This window comes from Lissotriton helveticus, chromosome 3_1, assembly GCF_964261635.1.
Source record: "Lissotriton helveticus chromosome 3_1, aLisHel1.1, whole genome shotgun sequence".
NCBI lineage: Eukaryota > Metazoa > Chordata > Amphibia > Caudata > Salamandridae > Lissotriton > Lissotriton helveticus.
Window position 1 is genome coordinate 185,081,096 of NC_136061.1, and position 17,749 is coordinate 185,098,844.

At 45.3% G+C, this 17,749-nt stretch overlaps 1 protein-coding gene across 1 annotated transcript in view; it reads right to left on the reverse strand.

The window, feature by feature from the left end:
* The window catches only part of BUD23 (BUD23 rRNA methyltransferase and ribosome maturation factor), a 153,689-nt gene that overhangs the window by 51,665 nt on the left and 84,275 nt on the right, over nucleotides 1-17,749 (reverse strand). Inside the window, exons 4-8 of the mRNA XM_078679569.1 lie at nucleotides 13,475-13,557; nucleotides 12,742-12,838; nucleotides 9,909-10,005; nucleotides 9,774-9,824; nucleotides 7,568-7,653 (exon numbers count right to left, since the gene is read on the reverse strand). Of these exons, the coding sequence (XP_078535695.1) occupies nucleotides 7,568-7,653; nucleotides 9,774-9,824; nucleotides 9,909-10,005; nucleotides 12,742-12,838; nucleotides 13,475-13,557 (414 nt within the window). The remainder of the gene's footprint in view (nucleotides 1-7,567; nucleotides 7,654-9,773; nucleotides 9,825-9,908; nucleotides 10,006-12,741; nucleotides 12,839-13,474; nucleotides 13,558-17,749) is intronic.

The following is a 17,749-nucleotide window of genomic DNA, read 5'->3' on the forward strand; positions in this document are numbered from 1 at the left end:
TCGAGGGTCTAGAAGACAGTCTTAAGTTCCAACAGATTTATATCTTTCACTGGTTCTTCTGGGATTGATAGGCCCCGGATGTTCATCTTTCCCATTTGTGATTCCCACAGTGCGTGGGATGCGTCTGTTGTAATGGTTACAGATGGAGTTGGGAGTTTGAACAGTCCGCCCACTGTAGCGTCTGTTTTTAACCATTGCATCTCCTTGTGCACTCTGTCTGAGATGACCACTAGATCCTAACCCACTTCTGGTAGCTTGTGACCATTTTTGGTGTTGCCACTTCGAGTGTCCTCATGTGAAGTCTTGCATGGGGTATTAAGGATATACAGAATGCCATCAAGCCAATGATATTTGCCCACAGTTCTCACTGTGAGACATTGTCCCTTCTGGTATAGGTGCGCTTGCTCGGTCAGTGCCTGGACTTGCTACATGAAAGGCCTTGCCTTTCACCGTGTTTATTGTTGCCCCTTGGAATGCCTTTTCTCACTGAGTTTAGGCATGGATTTGTAATTTCAGGCAAGATGCTAGCTTGTACTGTGTCCTTATCATAGTATGTATGTTGTCCTGCATTGTTTGAATTATTTCATTGTTACCATCTAATTGTCTAAATATGGGTAAACGCGTACACTCTCCTCCCTAGATGTGCTGCCAATACTGCAAGACACTTTTTGATAACCCTTGAAGACGACTTAAGACCAAAGGGAAGGACCGATAACGATAAAGTACCTTGCCCATGACGAACCACAATGAAATTCTGCGTCCACTGTTTATTGGTTTGTGCAGGGAGGAATCTTTGAGGTTTATAATAGACATACACGGGCATGATCTCCAATCGGGCTCTGCTCGGAACAAAGATGTTACAAATTGTAGTAACAAATGTACTTCCAGCACTACAATTCATTAACGAGCAGGGGGAAAGTAAGCTTACCCCCCAACCCAGTGTAGTCAATTCAAATCTGGCCCCAGGTAGACGCAGCTGCATTCAGTTAGGGACCAGAGATCAAATAACTAGGGAGGATACTGCTAGCAACCTTAGGGAAGCTCATGTGAGGCCAAATACAGATGTATTAAATTTACCTCCTGCCCCTATGTGCTGGTGTTGGCTGGGGTTTCTAATTTAGTGGAGGGTCAAAGGGAGTCTTGGGTTGACTTGCACAACAAATCTGTAGATTGGCTCTGTAAACATAAGGGCTTTCACCCCTCTAATAAGAAAGATATTTTTATGGGCAGGAGAGTAGCGTGGGTTGGTCAATCCGCAAAGCATATAAATGGTGACTGCATTGTATTGAATTTCCGCAGACCCCACATGGCCCACCGCTTATTGAATATCTTTGAGCATCACTCCACACAAAACACTAGCATTAACGTGCTCCCCCTAGGCTATTTTTACAAGCCACCCGTAAAACCTCTTATGGACATTAATGGACCCCTCTGTTGACCAATAGGTTCAACGTACTCTCCAGCCTAGATGCACAGGATTGACAATCACTGCCAATGGCAGACCAATCGCCCTGTCGGCCTTACCGGGCGGTCCCTCCTGCTACCATACCAATAACTTATAATGCTGTTGATAAGGCTCTGGGAATCAGGACGGTCCCTCCTGGCATTATGGTATTATCCCACAATGCGAATGACATGCCAGCCCGAATCAACAGCGACATCCAAGCAGATTTGAACATTCTAAGTTGGAATGTAGCAGGGCTGCAGTCTAAGCTTGGGGATCTGGATTGGCTGCGTTTAGTTAAGGATCAGGACACACTCATGTTCCAGGAGACTTGGGCCACTAATGATTTGCACAGTGAGGGGTTTCATTGCATTAGTGTTACAGCATCCCATCACAAACCAGAGCCGCCCCTCGGGGGGACTTTTTATTGGACTTAATGTAGCAGCTGGAGGAAGTTTCAAGGTTCTCCCAACTAATAGTCCTAATTACCAAGTTGTTTTATACAAGAGAAGAGTTTCTTTTTATTTGGTAAACTTTTATAATAATGATTTCCAATCTATTCCTAAGAGGAATTTTATTGCACTTTTTGATTTTATTTCTAATTTAGATTGCCACCAACACTCGGGCGACACTACCGGGATTATCTTAGGGGGAGATTTTAACGCAAAGCTTAATGATATATGTCATTAACCGAGGTTCCTTCTCTCGTAGGGGCGTTGAGCTGGCCGTGTTCTCAAGTATATATGAGTTGGTGTTCTCAAGTATATATGAGTTGGTTAATGTAATGGACCACTTGAGCCCAGCACACGCCATTAATGATCAACTCCCGACATTTAGAGGTAGGAGTCATTCCTCTACAATAGATTACGTTTTTATCTCTTCAGGACTTATGGATTATTTTATGGCCGTAGAGGTTATCACCACGGAGACCACAACCCCATCAAACTAATACTTAAATTGGCACCTCGATCCGCGTTTCCAATTGAATGTGGGGCTAAAGACTTAACGCCATCCACTAACAACTTAAGACTAATATGGAGGGGCGTGGATAGCGATGACTTGTTCAGGTTATTGGTGAAGGATAACCTACCCCTCATTAACTCATGTCTGTCATTTAAAACTCCGCACCTAGAGGTAGAGGTAGTGAATGATTTCTCTGCACTTTGTATGGTTATCAAAAGCTTACTGTCGAAGTCCGCTTCTTTAAGGAAGCAGGGCCCTAGATAGTTCGATGATAAATGTTCACTGGCGAATAGGAAGCTACATAGGGTCCTATCTGCCACACCTAGATGTGCTTCAGATGTGAAATCGGCGAGGCAGGAATATAATGCAGCGGTTAACAACAGGAAGGGAGTTCTCCTAAACGATCGCTGGGAAACATTGTCCCTGGCAGCTACCAATAAAAAGGGCAAAATGTTTTGGTCTGCTGTAAGGGCCCTTCGATCCACTGAACAGCTACTGTTCATTAGCTGCACTATATCAAGTGAATCCTGGGAAAATCATTTTTCCAATATTTACGCCACCCCTCCAACGGCCACAGCCCAGCCCAAATTTGGGCCATTCACAGGTATCCAGGTAACTTTGCTAGAAGTTGAAACAGCTATTCATCAAAGTATTGGCAATAAGGCCCCGGAGCCTAGATGGGCTACCAATAGATCTGATAAAATGGAACCCAGATTTCTTGACTCCACTCCTTTTGAATGTCTTCCTTAATTTAAAGCACGCCCGCTACCTAGCACTTGGGCTAAGAGCATTATTGTCCCAATATTTTAAAAGGGGGTTCGGTCACAGCCCAGTAATTACAGGCCGATCTCACTGATAGACAATACCCTCAAAATTTTAGTCAGGGTCTTATACAATAAGATCCTGGAATGGTCTGAGGCATGTAACATTTTAGAGCCCTGCCAGCTAGGATTCCGTAGCAAGGTTGGTACTACTGAACAATGCCTTAATCTAACCCTTGTAATCGGAAAGTACACCATTGCCCGGAACTCCCCTATTTACATGGCCTTTATGGACCTATCATCAGCTTTTGACCTTGTGAATAGGTCAAAGCTGTGGGCTATCCTACTGGCTTATGGGCTGGATGAGCCATTGGTTCATTTTCTGGCACATCTTCACAAAGACCTCCAGGCACAGGTGAGGATAGGTAGCGGTGGCGAGGTATCGGGAACCATTAGGGTTGGAAGGGGGGGTCAGACAGGGATGTGTCCTGGCCCCCCTTCTCTTTATTATTTACATAAATGGTTTGAATAAGTCACTGGTACCCGTGACCCAAGATGTTCCCATGATCCACGGGAAACCCCTCCCTGTACTACTTTATGCAGATGATGTGGTCCTTATAGGCCGCACCCCAAATTCTCTGCGTATCCTAGTACAGTCTTTTGTGAATTATATGAATAGCTTGGATGTCTGTGTGTAAATTTAAAAAATCATTTTTAATGTCCCGCGGCCCCAGAAAGCGTCAGCTCGGTTCTATTGTTGTTGGCAACCAAAAATTGGTAAGCATCTGTAAATTCCCCTACTTAGGAGTTGTCTTTGCTGAGAACGGCTACTGGACTGAGCATTTGACTCACTCCATGAGCAAGTTCTCAAAGACTATTAACTCCATTTTTAGTTTCCCCTGCCCAAAGATTACAGGCGCTATCCTAGCTATTTTAAAACAATTTTAATTACAGTGTGTCCCTGTGGCTACGTATGGAGCGGAGATTTGGGGCACCGCAGACAGTTCCTGCATTTAGCTGGAAGAAAACGGTTTTGCAGGAAGTTGTTGAGTGTCCCAATCTCGACCTCACGATACATTTGCCACAAAGAACTGAACTTAAATTACATATCTGACTTTATACATGCACGCCCTGCTCTTTTTTGGCTTTCAGTGTGGAAGAACCAGGCAGCTACCCTAACACAAGGTATCATAACAGATTGTTTGAAGTGTGAGAAGGGGATGGCCATTCCATGGCTATCCGGAGTGTACCAGAGCTTATGTAGGGTCAACAAGGGTTCCATTTTCTTAAACCCCAGTGAAGCCTGGAATGTAAATAAAAAAAGAACTTAGAAGTGCACTTTGTCATATAACACTGCAAGAGCTGCGCTGGAGTCAAAGAAATCCTCTGTTTCCAGGTATATGGCTTATGAACGCCATTGCTACCCCCTTCCGAATGATCTCACCCTGCCTATGAGTCGATGGGAAAGGAGCCTTTTATTTCGCCTGAGGGCTGGGATAGTGACATTTGCACTGTGTTTTCCATTGGGCTATCATCCTAAACTTGACTCACTACCCTGCCCGTGTGATGGGGTGAGTGGTCAATCAACCCAGCACTTTTTGTTTTTCTGCAAATTTTACATGAAATATAGCAGTGGCTTCTTTTCCCGTTCTTCATTAAGAGCAGGCTTATTTGTATGGCTAGTGCCTATTCAAGCATGCTTGCCCTGGAAGATGAAGAGTTGGTTTTTCGCTTAAGTACATTCCTGAGGATTGCCATTAGGGCGCGTAAGTCAATGTTCATGGACTGAGTTTTTAATTATGCATAGACAATTTCTAATTATTGAATAGATTGGTTTTATGCATTAGTGATTTATTTATGATGACTGTATTGTTTTAACTTGCCATCTAAACATTTTCATGCTACTCTCTCCATACAACTGTAATCTCTGCTACTACATACTGTTAATTCTTATTGTTATTTTTAATTACTGTCGCACTTTTTTGGATACATTGTTTATTCGAATAAAGTTTGTGAACTGAACTGATAATAGACACAGTCTCCTTTCTGGAATAGTGGGAGGACTGGACACATTGTCATCATCTGGAACTTTTTGTACCTTTATAATTCTGTTCAGTGCCTTAAGACTTAATAGGGGCCCCGAGTGTCTCGTTTGGCTTTAGTGCAAGGAAACAAACCAAATAAACTCCTTGGTTCTTTTCCTTAGGAGGTACTTGCTATATTTCTCTATTGATTAAGAAGTTGTTGACTTCTTGTCATAGGCACAGTTTTCTTTGCTGCATATCTTTAGTCATGTTTCTATTGTTGGGGGTCTGTTTATAATTGTTTGAAACCATGCTGGATTAGGTTTAATATCCATCTGCCTTCCAATCTTTCTCCTACTGGTCACTTGGGTTGGAAGAGTGCTGCTGCAATGCAATGTAATTTGCTGTAAGTTCCCAATCCTCTCGGGACAGTTTCTTTTTCTCTGGGTCTGCCTCAAAAGGTATGTTCTAAATGGGATCCTTACTGCCACAGCGACAATACACTTGGTGGCCCACTCGGTGGCATCACTTCATGCCCACTTGCTTGCTACACTCATCAGGAGGGACACCGTGGCAGTCACTGTAGCTGCCCTCTTCCGTGCCATTATGACCATCAGGGAATCCGTAACCACTATGCCCTTGATTTAAGATCGGTCTCGGGTAGAGTGCCTGTATTTCTTTACTACCCTTGGGGTGCCGGCCTTTGCTGGAGATGATTCCATGTAGGCCTTCTGACCCTAGTACAAGACAGTTTGGGTAGGAATTGGTTCCCTTTTTCAGCTAGTGAATGATTCCAGCAGGAAACATGACAGAATACTCTTCGAGGTGGACACAACAAGGTCAGCTGGCCTCTTTATTAGGGCAATCTGGACTGCTATATCAGGGGTTGAAGGTCTGGGTGGGTAGAAGTCAACCCTCCTCTTCAGGTTAGTTGGTGTAAAGTTCCCACCAGTCTTCTGTTGTTTCTTCTCCATCTGAAGGTTCTTGCTCTACTAAGCCTCCCTGTGTCTCATCTTCTTTGTACTCAAAACATTCTTTCTCAACCTCTGCAGTTCTGGTGTAGCAGGAAGTTCTAACTGAGTAAGGCCCTGCCTACTGACCTCTTCCTTCGATGGCCTCAGAGGGATTCAGTAAGACTTCATAAATCTGTCAAACTCAGTCTTTCTTTTCCTCAGGTTCTCCATTTTGGTTTAGAGATACTGCTTCTTTCTTTCCTGGTCAAGAGGCTTTTGGTCAACATCAGCAATCTCAGGCTTTCTTTTCTGTGCCGAAGCCTTCCTGTCATGTTGTGCTTCCATTATCCTTCCGGTGCTCTTGATCACCTTTTAATGTTGAAGCTGGTTCCGCCAAAGTTTTTGGCATTAAGGATAATCTAGCTTGCTCAAGTCCAAAGAGTTCAGCTCAGCTGTGGTGCACCCTTATTGTTACCTAGTGTCTCTTGGAGCGGCATCCTTTTCTGTGTTCTTTAATTCTCAGCGTCAACAAATTCTTTGTCGTCAGAGCCATCCCCTTATGCCATGTCTTTGCCCTTGTGGGTTTCATGGTCGTCGACAACCCCAACTGTTTGAGTTACCCTTGCTGGCGCTGAGACTGTGCCATGGTGTATGTAGTGTGTCCACCTTTGCTTCTCTCTTGCTTTGAGGGTCTTCAGCATGAACTTGGGAAACGTGGTGCACCATTTCTCTTTGTGATCTCTTGGGAAGCAAAGGTTGCACACATTGTGGTTGTCCTTCTGCGCAAATTTGTTATCTCTATATCCCTTTACCATTCCCCAATGTAAATGGTAAAGTCACTTTTCTCGAAAAACTTTGATGTGGTTTGTTTTTTCTGTGTCTGAATGCTCCACCTTTGATGTTCGTTGGTAATCTGTTTAAATAATCCTCTGACCTTCAGTGTCTTTTGAATTTTCAAAGAAAAACTTGTGTCCTCTTCCACTCCAGAGAACACAGCTTTGCCTCCTGACTCCACAGGGGGAAAGAAAGAATCTGTAGGTGGCGACCACGGCAAAGATTTTCCGGGGTGTAGCAGCAAATAGAAACACAGGCATCTGTAGATGGGCATGTACTGATTCAGAAGGAACAATGATCATAGGATCGAGGAGATGTGAAGAGAGATCAGTGAGAAGACAAAGACTATTCACAGAGTTAGGGCTCTTAGCGAATGGAAGCGCGCTGTAGAGTGAGAGGAGATGCCGCGATGACAAACAGATCATATGCTTAAGAAAAAAATTACAAAAGGAGATGCATAGTTACAGATTACCAATAACACCATAAAACCGCTTACAGCAACATAGTATCAAGGAAAAGCAGGTGAAGGCAAAGGTCAGTTAAGCCATTCAGGACCGAACAACTTACTTTTCGGGAGATTATACTCACTTTTTGGCTTTGGCGCTATTTGGGTAATCTACAACCATCCCTCCAGTAAAGCCTGCCTTCATGGCTTGTGCAGTTATCAGCTCAAGCTGAAAGAGAGAAAGGGGTGAAGCAGTAATGTGAAACATGAAGAATTATAACTAAGGCTCCCAGTTTTCAGTTGTAACTGATTTTTACAGATAAATATAGACAGAAAACAATGTGTTTCTGGTCTGTATTTATTTTTAAAAGCAGAAAAATACTGAAAATATAGCTTTTTGTGAAAGACTCTCTTTGAACTGGGGAGGCAGAGTAGGCTAAAGAATGGTGATGGATCAAACCCAGATCTTTTGACTGGGTGTGAGTGTTTGATTGGTTCAGGTGCTCCGTCCATCGCCACCCCCTTTTGTACCGCTTTTGGCCGCCGTAAGTGTGGCAGGGTATGCTCAGATGTGAGTCCCTTGCTCACTTTGTCACTGGATTCAAGCAAGCAGGGCTGAAGACGGCTGTAATGCCAGAAACCGGTCCTCGGAAGCTTGTTTCCGGTCCAGGGAAGGCATGGCTTGGCAGTTCGGGCTGGACTGTTCCCATGAGGCACAGGGTCAGACTGATTTGCATATAGCCATGTCTGAACTGGGGTGGCAGAGTGGGCTAAAGAACGGTAATGGATCAAACCCAGATCTTTTGACTGGGTGTGAGTGTTTGATTGGTTCAGATGCTCCATCCATCACCACCCCCTTTTGTACCGCTTTTGGCCGCCATAAGTGTGGCAGGGTATGCTCAGACATGAGTCCCTTGCTCACTTTGCCACTGGATTCAAGCAAGCCGGGCTTAAAGACGGCTGTAATGCCAGAAACCGGTCCTCGGAAGCTTGTTTACGGTCCAGGGAAGGCATGGCTTGGCAGTTCGGGCTGGACTGTTCCCATGAGGCACAGGGTCAGACTGATTTGCATATAGCCATGTCTGAACTGGGGTGGCAGAGTGGGCTAAAGAACGGTGATGGATCAAACCCAGATCTTTTGACTGGGTGTGAGTGTTTGATTGGTTCAGATGCTTCGTCCATAACCACCCCCTTTTGTACCGCTTTTGTGAATTCCAGGCAAAAAAATTGATCAGATAGATAGACATGGAGGTGTACAATAAGATCAGATTTCCTCAAATACAGGCATAAGTTAACATATATTTGTAGTATTAACCTACTATGCACCTATTGGTGTAGTTGTATGTTATATGTGGCTGTTTAATTTGCTAAAAAGCGACAGGCTTTCAAGTATGAGTGCACATCTAAGAGTTAAATGAATGTGGAAATATAACATTTTACGACTCCATTTATTCTAAAAACATAAAATACATATGGATAAATACCAATAAGTGGACCAAAAAATAAATATGAATAAACACAGACGAACTGTTTTAAAACACATAAAACTAGGAGCCCTAATTATAACTAACACACACTTGATCCCACCTTCTGACTGGCTCCGTAGCCAGCAATTGCAAGCAGATACATTAACTACCCACTGCTTGGTCTAGAGCCTGAAAACTGTCAACCACCCTGACAAAATACCCAGTGATCGGTTTGAGATATACGCCACACTAATAGATCAATCACAAGACATTAAATGGTAACAAATCAATTTCCTACAAACCACTACCCACTACCACCATCTCTACAGGCACTAAATACTAAAAGATTCCTCAGCAAATCAATGCCGAGCTCCAAATGCATCAACGTTCTAACAGATAAATCATCAGGGAAGAGGTATAGCACCGCGGCCAGGGCGACTGACTCCAGAATCGGGGGTCACGGTTCGATCCCTGGTGCCGGCGGCAGATTAGCCCAGCACCATGTGACTCTGGGCAATAGCTTGCTTAATCTTCCTGACGGCCCCCAGCGTCTAGAGACCCTTACGGGAAATTGTTCGCGCTTTACAAATGTGGATTATTATTATCATCAACACACTAAATAGCTAACAGATCAACCAACCAACCAAATTTAGACTGCTAGAAAGTCCATTGGTTTTATTAGCTGCCCATTGCATAGTTTTGGGAACTCCAACTACTAACACAGCAATCAAGCAAAATCATTCAGTTAAAAAAAAAACAATGGCAGATCAGTCACCCACTACCTGGTAGTAAGCATGCAAAATGCCAACAAATCGGCCAGACGCACCATGTCCAATTCACACATAAACTCTGAATGTGTTCAAGGCACAATTTGAGAGCCAACCTGTTCTGAGTTCTCTGGGTAAAGCTGCAACACGGCTCGAGATCCTCTACTCTAGAAAAGAACAAATGGAAAAAGTTACAAACAGCCAAGGATAGCAAAGGTATGGCCATTTCAATTTTCTCAAATGTCACCTACCAGTGCAGAATAGAGGGATGAGAAGAAGCAATAAAGTCGCCTTGGGGGGCTGTGTGTCTTTTTGTCTGCATTGCAAAGCCACTGAAGAGCTGAAATGCTGCCAAATAAGGATGCAGAAAGTACTATAAATTATGTTAGGAAGTACCAACAATTATTGTAAGTACCAGAATTTGCAGGACTGGTGCAATACACGCTAGGACATACAGAGCCCACAAATGTATTTACCATCTTGATCCAACAATGTACTATAAAGCAAGGTGGATTTGCAGAGCACTGCTGGTCACCTGTAAGTATCCAGGCACTGAGGATGTGAGTGTAGGTGTGTGGTGAGGCTGGGCCTGAATAGAGGCAGTCTCGATAGTCCCGCCAGAAGGCTAATTGAATAGCCAGGCCTTCAGCTTCCTGCAGAATTCAAGCAGTGAGGAGTAGGCCCTCATGCATGGGGGAGAGGGTAGTAGGGGTGGGGAGAAAGTGCTAGGATTTGGCCACTTGGTAGGAGAATGATCGACCTCCTATTCTGCTTCTGTGGATTCAGAGTGTGTGAGTGAGAGTGATGCTGAGCGATGTTGTGTGGAAGGTTGGTGGAAGTGAAGCCGGTGATTGAGGTATGCGGGTTCCGTGTTGTGTAGTGACTTGAATGTGAGTGAGAAGTTTGAACTAGCAGTACTTCTGGATGTGAAGCCATGGCAACACTATGAGGAGTGGTGTGGGTTCGGCGCGGAAGGTCGAGGACGAGACTAGTGGCGGCGTTTTGGATGGTTTGAAGACCATGGGTGGGATGCCTGCTTGTTAAGTAGGGCCTGCGTGATGGTAGGTCTGGTGTCCAGTGGGGGTCACTTGAAGCTTTTACGTAGGAAGCAGAGGATGTGAAAGCATAAGCAGATGATGGCTTTGACCTGGGACTTCATGGTGAGGTTGGTGTCTAGGTTGAGGCCTAATTTCCTAGCATGATCTGTTGGGGGTGGGTTTTGAGTCTAATATTTGCAGGCTACCAGGTGGAGTCCCAAGGTGAGCTCTTATTCCCAAAGATCAGCACTTCAGTTTTGTTGGTGTTGAGCTTGAGTCCGTTTTCTTTCATCTAACTGACCACACTGGTCATGCATTGCTTGAAGTTTGTCTTGGAAGACGCGGGAAGAAGTTTGTGAGGTTGTTGCAGAGTTCTTGTGTAAGGGTGATTGTTTGGGCTGCTGGGTTGGTGAATTCCTGGACTATGGGGAAATGTTCCTTGCAGTCCTTGTTCTTGGTCTCTTTACTTGTTAATAGTGTCTAAGTGAGGCCTTGTGGGTGTTTCTTCTTAAGGTGGTCCACCATTTCTTTTTGAGTCATTTACAAACTCTCTTAGATTCTCTGTGGACAGCGTTGTACCAGCTAACTTGTTTGTTGGATCTTTTGAGTTTGGTGTTTTTCGGAGGAGCCAGGGTGTTGGCACAGGTGGTGATCCAGTTGTTGAAGTCGTTTGTGTTGATGATAAGGTCGTTGGTGAGTTTTGGTTAGTTTAGTTGGAGGGCGTTGAGCCATTCCGTTTCTGTAGCTTTCTTCCAGCAGCGGCTTAGGGAACTGCTAAACTCCATTGGGCTGGTTAGTGGCCCTGTTATGTGCAAGTGGACAATGGAGAGATCTATCCATTGTAGTGGAGAGATGTGGCTAACTTTAACCTTGTCACTGGAGGCGAAGATGGGCTCCAGGGTGCGTCCGGCGATGTGGGAAGGGCCTTGTACGAGTTGGGTGAGGCCGATGTTCTGTAGACTTTCGAGCAAGTCCATGAAGTTGGAGTCCGTAGGGTCGTCAAATTGAAAGTTGAAATCGCTTTGAAGTATCAAGTCTTTGATGCCCATTGTGAGGGAGTGCAGTGAGGTGGGTGTGGAGGTTGCTGAAGTGGGTGCGAGGTCCTGGGGGCCAATAGGTAAGGGTGTCTGTAATAGTGTTTGTACTGTCCGTATGAAGCTGCATGTGTTCCATAAAATTGGCTTCTGGGTCAGTGTAAGAGGTGCACTTGATGTTATCTGTGTGGATGATGGAAGTCCTCTTCCTCCTCCTGGTTTATGGGGTCAGTCCTGGTGCAGGATTCTGTATCCAGTAGGGATGGCTAGGGTGATGCCCAGCGCTGATAAAGGATGGAGAAAGAGGAGGTCTGGTGCATGGGAGTCGATGTGGTCCCAAATCTCAGTGGACTGCTTGCAGAGTGAGCGTGTGTTGAGGAGAATGCATGCAAGTGAGTGTTGTTGTGAGGGTGGAGGAATAGTGCTGTGTAGGTGTGGGTCTTGATTTCCGACTTGCTGAGAGGGGCGGGGTGTGTGTGCAGTGGGAGTGGGTTTGTGGAGGCAGGTGTAGTGGAAATTAGAGCAGTCAAAGGGGGGCCACCATGGACTGAGGTGTGGCTCGGCAGCAGCATTTGTGGCTGCGTAAAGGGTTGATTGAGCAGGTGGAGTAAGTCGGCGGTGTAGCTGCAGTAGGTGCTTGGACCAGGGTTTCTGGTGCTGGACATGGACTTTGTGCAGATGTGATTGCCTTTGGTGCGCCAGCAGCAGACCTGTTGCCAGAGTCTGCTGCGCTGTCGCTCTACGGCCCCCATTAAGTAGGGGCTTGGAGTGTGGGAGGAGCGCTGGGGGCCGCAGTGGGCAGGCTCAGCAACAGCGAGAAAGTCTGGTGGAAGCGGCAAGATAGGAAAACATGATTAGAGGAGCTGCTAAGTGCCCAATCTATACCCAACACAGCCCTTTTCAGTTCAGATAGTCTTTCTGGAGGCTTTTGCATGCTATGTAACCCTACAGTTGAACGCCAATAAACAAACATCTCTGAAAGGAACTAAATCCGCGTAAGAAATTAAGCCTACCTGATGCACCCGTCGAACGTGCCTGGCCGGAAGGGAATACCTTGCCCCATGTCTCCAAGTAAGACATCTCCTTCCACCTCTCGATCCACAGCAACATCTGTACAAGGCAGACAAATCAGACAGGTCACGGACTGAGGAATGAAATCCAGCAGTATCTAAAAATTGAGGTGTACACCTCACACCACAGCATCAGTTATTCACTAACAACGGGATACATTTGCCTCAGTGAATAAAATCTACAGAGGAGGCCCTAATAACCCAAACTTCTATTGCCCACACTATCATTTAGACCTAAAATAGTGTAAATGAATTGTGCCACAGGTAAAGCACCATGCCCCTAATAGGGTAGCACCACCTGCCATGGATAACTCCAAACCCACCAACAAGCAGCCACATACATACAAGCAGTAGTAGGTGTAATGCAACGCACACTATCTAGTCACAATAAAAAATGAACAAAGCTCCGGTAGGTAAATGAAAACCTGTCCTGAATGAAAATAAAGGTTAGCACACAAGTGACTAAAAACAATTCCTAGGATCTCCCAGTCTGTCAGCATCACACTCGCACGTAGCATGCAAAATTCAGATCACAGTTTCAAGGTAAAATAAGCCTAGGTGTGATACCTTGAATTAAGTCAATGGCAGAGATTTTTCCAAAGTCATCTTTCCTTTAACAGGGTTAAAGCAAATACAAAGTACTTCATCCCTCCGTGGGCCCATGGGATGCACTTACCTAACATGGCAGGACTGATGTCTATGCCTACCCAATGATATCCCTGTTCCGAGATGTAATCACCACTCAGTCCCGAACCACACCTTGAAAAAGAAAAAGTCTCCTGTCATTTACATTGCTTTCAGACCTTGGTTTAGACAACAGTCTAGATGGCCTTCTGCCCCAATCACAAAATTAAGCTCTGCAACTACTCCATAAATTAAGTTGACATCTCCCCATTCCCATAGTCCTACCTATGAATCACATGCTCCTTTGTCTGAACTTCTACATCATTATATGACAAGGTGGTGCAAACTGCAACTTCTGCAATTAGTGCCACCTTGCAAGACCCCCACACAATAAACTCCTCCAAAGACCATGACTTCTTGTGGAGCAATAGCTTTAGCATTGTCAGAACCCTATTCAGAGGGCCACATGGCAAGCAGGAGCTACTGGGCCTAACTGTAAGGGTTGAGGCCTATTACTCCTGATGTCCTGGGCCCAGAGCGACTATCGATCCTAAGCAACTGGGTAAAGTACCCCTTCAGCACTTGATTCTCACTAGTAGCGTGGGTCGAGCATTTCAAGGATATAGGCAGCACGCGGACATGAGGCTCTGGAGGGGCAATGTCAGGTGTCCTCTAGTTTCTCAGTTTTGCAGTTGAGCAGAGGCAGGGTCTGGGGGCTCCTTGATGCTGGTAAGTTTCATAGGACCCTCCCCACTGCTTGGGGGGGGAGGGGGTTAAAATATTCCTGGTTAAGGCCCTCAGTTTGGGCTTGGATCTGCTTGGATTAATGCAACAACCTCCTCCTCAAGACCACAGTCTCGACCAGACCACTCTCCTTGACTGGTTTCATTAGCCCCACCTGGCATATGGGGTCACAACCTCACTCAGTAAATGGGCTATGGCCCGATCGGCACAGCACAGCAGCAATCTTCACTGCAGCCCTGACATACTGGGACGCCAACTTCAAACCTGCACACAGACAATGACCCAATGGGAGCAGCAGCTTTCACCTCACGCCTGGATACAGGCATCCAATTGTCAGGATCCCCCATTGGACCTCGCTCCCTCTTACACTCTCCTCTTCCTAACAGGGCATACTGATCTTGGCAAGCAAGCAGGCAGTGGTACTCCAGACTCAGGAGGACTTGGAGTCCCTGGGTGATACTGGGAGACTGACGGGCCCTGGCCCCGACTCCTAGTCACAGGCAGAAGTCTTCCAAAGCTTCTCTGCCTCGGACAGCCTGATTTGCTGCTAGACAGTGGACATTCTTGGGGGGCCTCAAGCTCCCTTCATTATAGTCAAAGTCAAAAAGTTTTATTTGCATAATTAGTTAAAATTGTTACAAAATTTGCATAACAAAATAACAGTGCAAAATTTAAAATGCTGAAATTAGTGTCTCTCAGTCTCTCTTTTTGTTGGGGACTGGGCATATAAAATCCAGGGATTAGGGTCAGCCTGTTGTCCTGCCAGCTGGCTGGGCCTCCTGTTCTGTTAGTTCTAGGCATTTTCTTGCTTCTGCCATGAATTTAGCTCCACGGCATGCCAGGATTGTGGAGGAGCCTCCAAGCCAGCTTGTGACTGCATGTCTGAAGGAACGGATATTTAGCGCGTTAAATATGGGTTTCAATAGGAGTCGTCTCTGACTAATCAGGGCCGGACATATACAGAAAAGGTGGACGAGGGTATCAGATTTGTAACCGCAGAGGCGACATTGTTTCGTCTGGTGAGACAGTTTCCAAACCGGTAGTAAATCCTTTGAGACATGCATCCCCATCCGGTAGGCTCTAAAGGCCTTTTTTAGATGACCACTGAAGTGGGATACCAATTATGCTTGTGGTTGTTGGGTTGTGAAGGAGTTCATGATGGTCCAGGCAAGCCGACGTTTTGCCAATAACTCTTTGTCCTCCAAGAAGGATTTCCTTTTTGCTGACAAAATGGCTAATTTACTTAGCCTTGCTTTGTCTGTCTCAGATTTCCAGACTGCTTCCAGCTCCAACTTTTCCACACTGAGTTTCAGATACTTTCCCCAGATGTTCGAGGATTCGGTTTCCCCCCGTTTTTTAATTTCTTCCCAGCTTAGCCAGTCCAGTGTCTCTGGGTCTGCAGATCTAAGTTTGTAACAGAATTTCACGAAGCCGCTCATGCTCCGGAACTTCTGATTTTGCAGACCAAATTCGAGCCTGACTTGTGAGGCAGAGGCGGATTTTGGCAAATTGAAAACAGATTTGTAAATTTTGATCTGTAAATCGTTTAAAAGATCGACCTCCTTCCCACACCACGTGACTAAACCGTAGGATAGGGTGGGCATAATCTGCGCAGCCATTACTTTTAACAGATGGTTATAGTTGGGACAGTCCATTTTTTCCTTAAGAGAACGGTACGCAAAGATTAAAGATTGTACTTTCGCTTTTAGTGCTATTTTGTGATCCTTGTAGTTTGCTCCCTTGGTGATTGTAATTCCCAAGTACTTGTAGTACTCTTGTTCTTTGACTGTTGTTCCTTGGGCCATCCATTTATACTTTCACTTTTGTGGGTCTACTAGACGGACCACTTTGGTTTTTTCTTTGTTAAGTTCTAGGCTTTCCCGTTCTAAATACAAGGTTAATTTGTTAATAGCTCTTTGTAGGCAGATTGGAGTTTTGCTCAACAGTATGATATCGTCGGCGTATTGAAGGTAGTGTATTGGGTTGTTGGCCAAAGACGGAGGGTGGCTATCTGTTGAAGCGATCACGCTTGGGAGATCGGAGAGAAAAAGGTTGAAAAGGGTGGGGGCTAATACACAGCCTTGTTTTAGGCCTTGGTGCGTTTGTATGTTACTGGTTGTACTGCCTCCGTTTCCCAGTTTCACTCTTACCCAAGTGTGGTAATATAGGGCTTTGATGGCTCTTAAGAGTTGATATGGCACCCCCCAGCTCTCTAATTTTCTCCACAAACGCTCTCTGTTTACCCGGTCAAAGGCAGACTTGATGTCTATAAAACAGGCGTACAAGCGGGTGCCCTTAGCTTTTGCTTGATCCGTTAGGATAGACAGACAAGTTAGGTTAGTTGTTGTTCCCATTCCTTGCCTGAATCCTGTTTGAAATTTTGGGATGATTTTGGTTTCTAATATCCAAGTTTGTAGTTCGAGTAGGATACAGGAGGCGTAAAGTTTGGCCTCTACGTCTATTAAGGATATTATTCTAAAATTCGAGGGATTGCGATGGTCTCCATGCTTCAAAATGGGATGGATGATGCTGCCTTTCCAAGAGGCGGGTAACTCTGCTTGTTTGTATATTTGATTGAACAGAGGCGTTAGGGTCTCTGCCCACAAGTCCGGGTCGTGCTTAAAAATCGCATTTGGCAGCCCATTTGGGCCTGCTGCACCCTCTGACTTTAATCTTAAAATTATCATCCTCAGTTCGTTTTTGGTGGTTAGGTCAACTAGCTCTGTTGACATCTTCTGAGGGTCTTCCCGCTCTAGTTCCCTGTATTCCTTGTTATTCAGTCCCTTTGATTCCTCCTTGTTATCCTTAGCTGCCCCTAAGTCTTTGAAGTGGCCTGAGTCTGTGTTGCTATATAGGGTTTGCAAGTGTCCGATCCAGGTTTCTGCTCCTACACCTGCTTCTTGTTGCAGTTTTGCCCCTTGGTTAAGGTCATTTATTATGCCCCAGATCTCCCGGCTATTAGGATGTTTTCCCGCGATTAACAATTTGTTCCAGATAATTTCTTTATATCGGTACTTTGCGGCCCTCAGGGCCTTCCTGTAGGTACTCCTAGCTTCCCTCAGATTTGATTTGTTTGCCACGGACCCCAGTGTTTTTTGGCTTGCGAGGGCTCGGACTTCTTTAGCAACCTTTCTCTTTTTGGCTCTTAGCTCCATGTTGAACCAAGGCTCCTTCTTGGTGTTAAAATTATTGTGGCTCCCTGACCTTGCTGGGAAGTTTTGCTGCAGGACCTTAATCATTTGCTCCCACTTTGGTAGAAGGTCCTCCTCCTTTTGGGTTCCCAAGTTGGCCATATGGGCTTTAACTGAGTCTGTGATTTTGCCCAACCCATCTCCACACCATTTTAATTTCCTCAGGTTAAACTTTGTTGCGTGATGTAAAAGGGAGGTCGTTGTTGGCACCGTGCTTGGTGCAATGTTCAAATTTATTATTTGGGGGAAGTGGTCACTTTCAGCTCGATGTTCTATACCAAAAGAGTCAACGCTGGAAATTAACTCCTCACTTACTATTGAATAGTCTATTGTTGAACAGGCCCTGCCGCTCAAATATGTGGCGGCTGCCGGTATGTCCCCCTTTGTGTTAC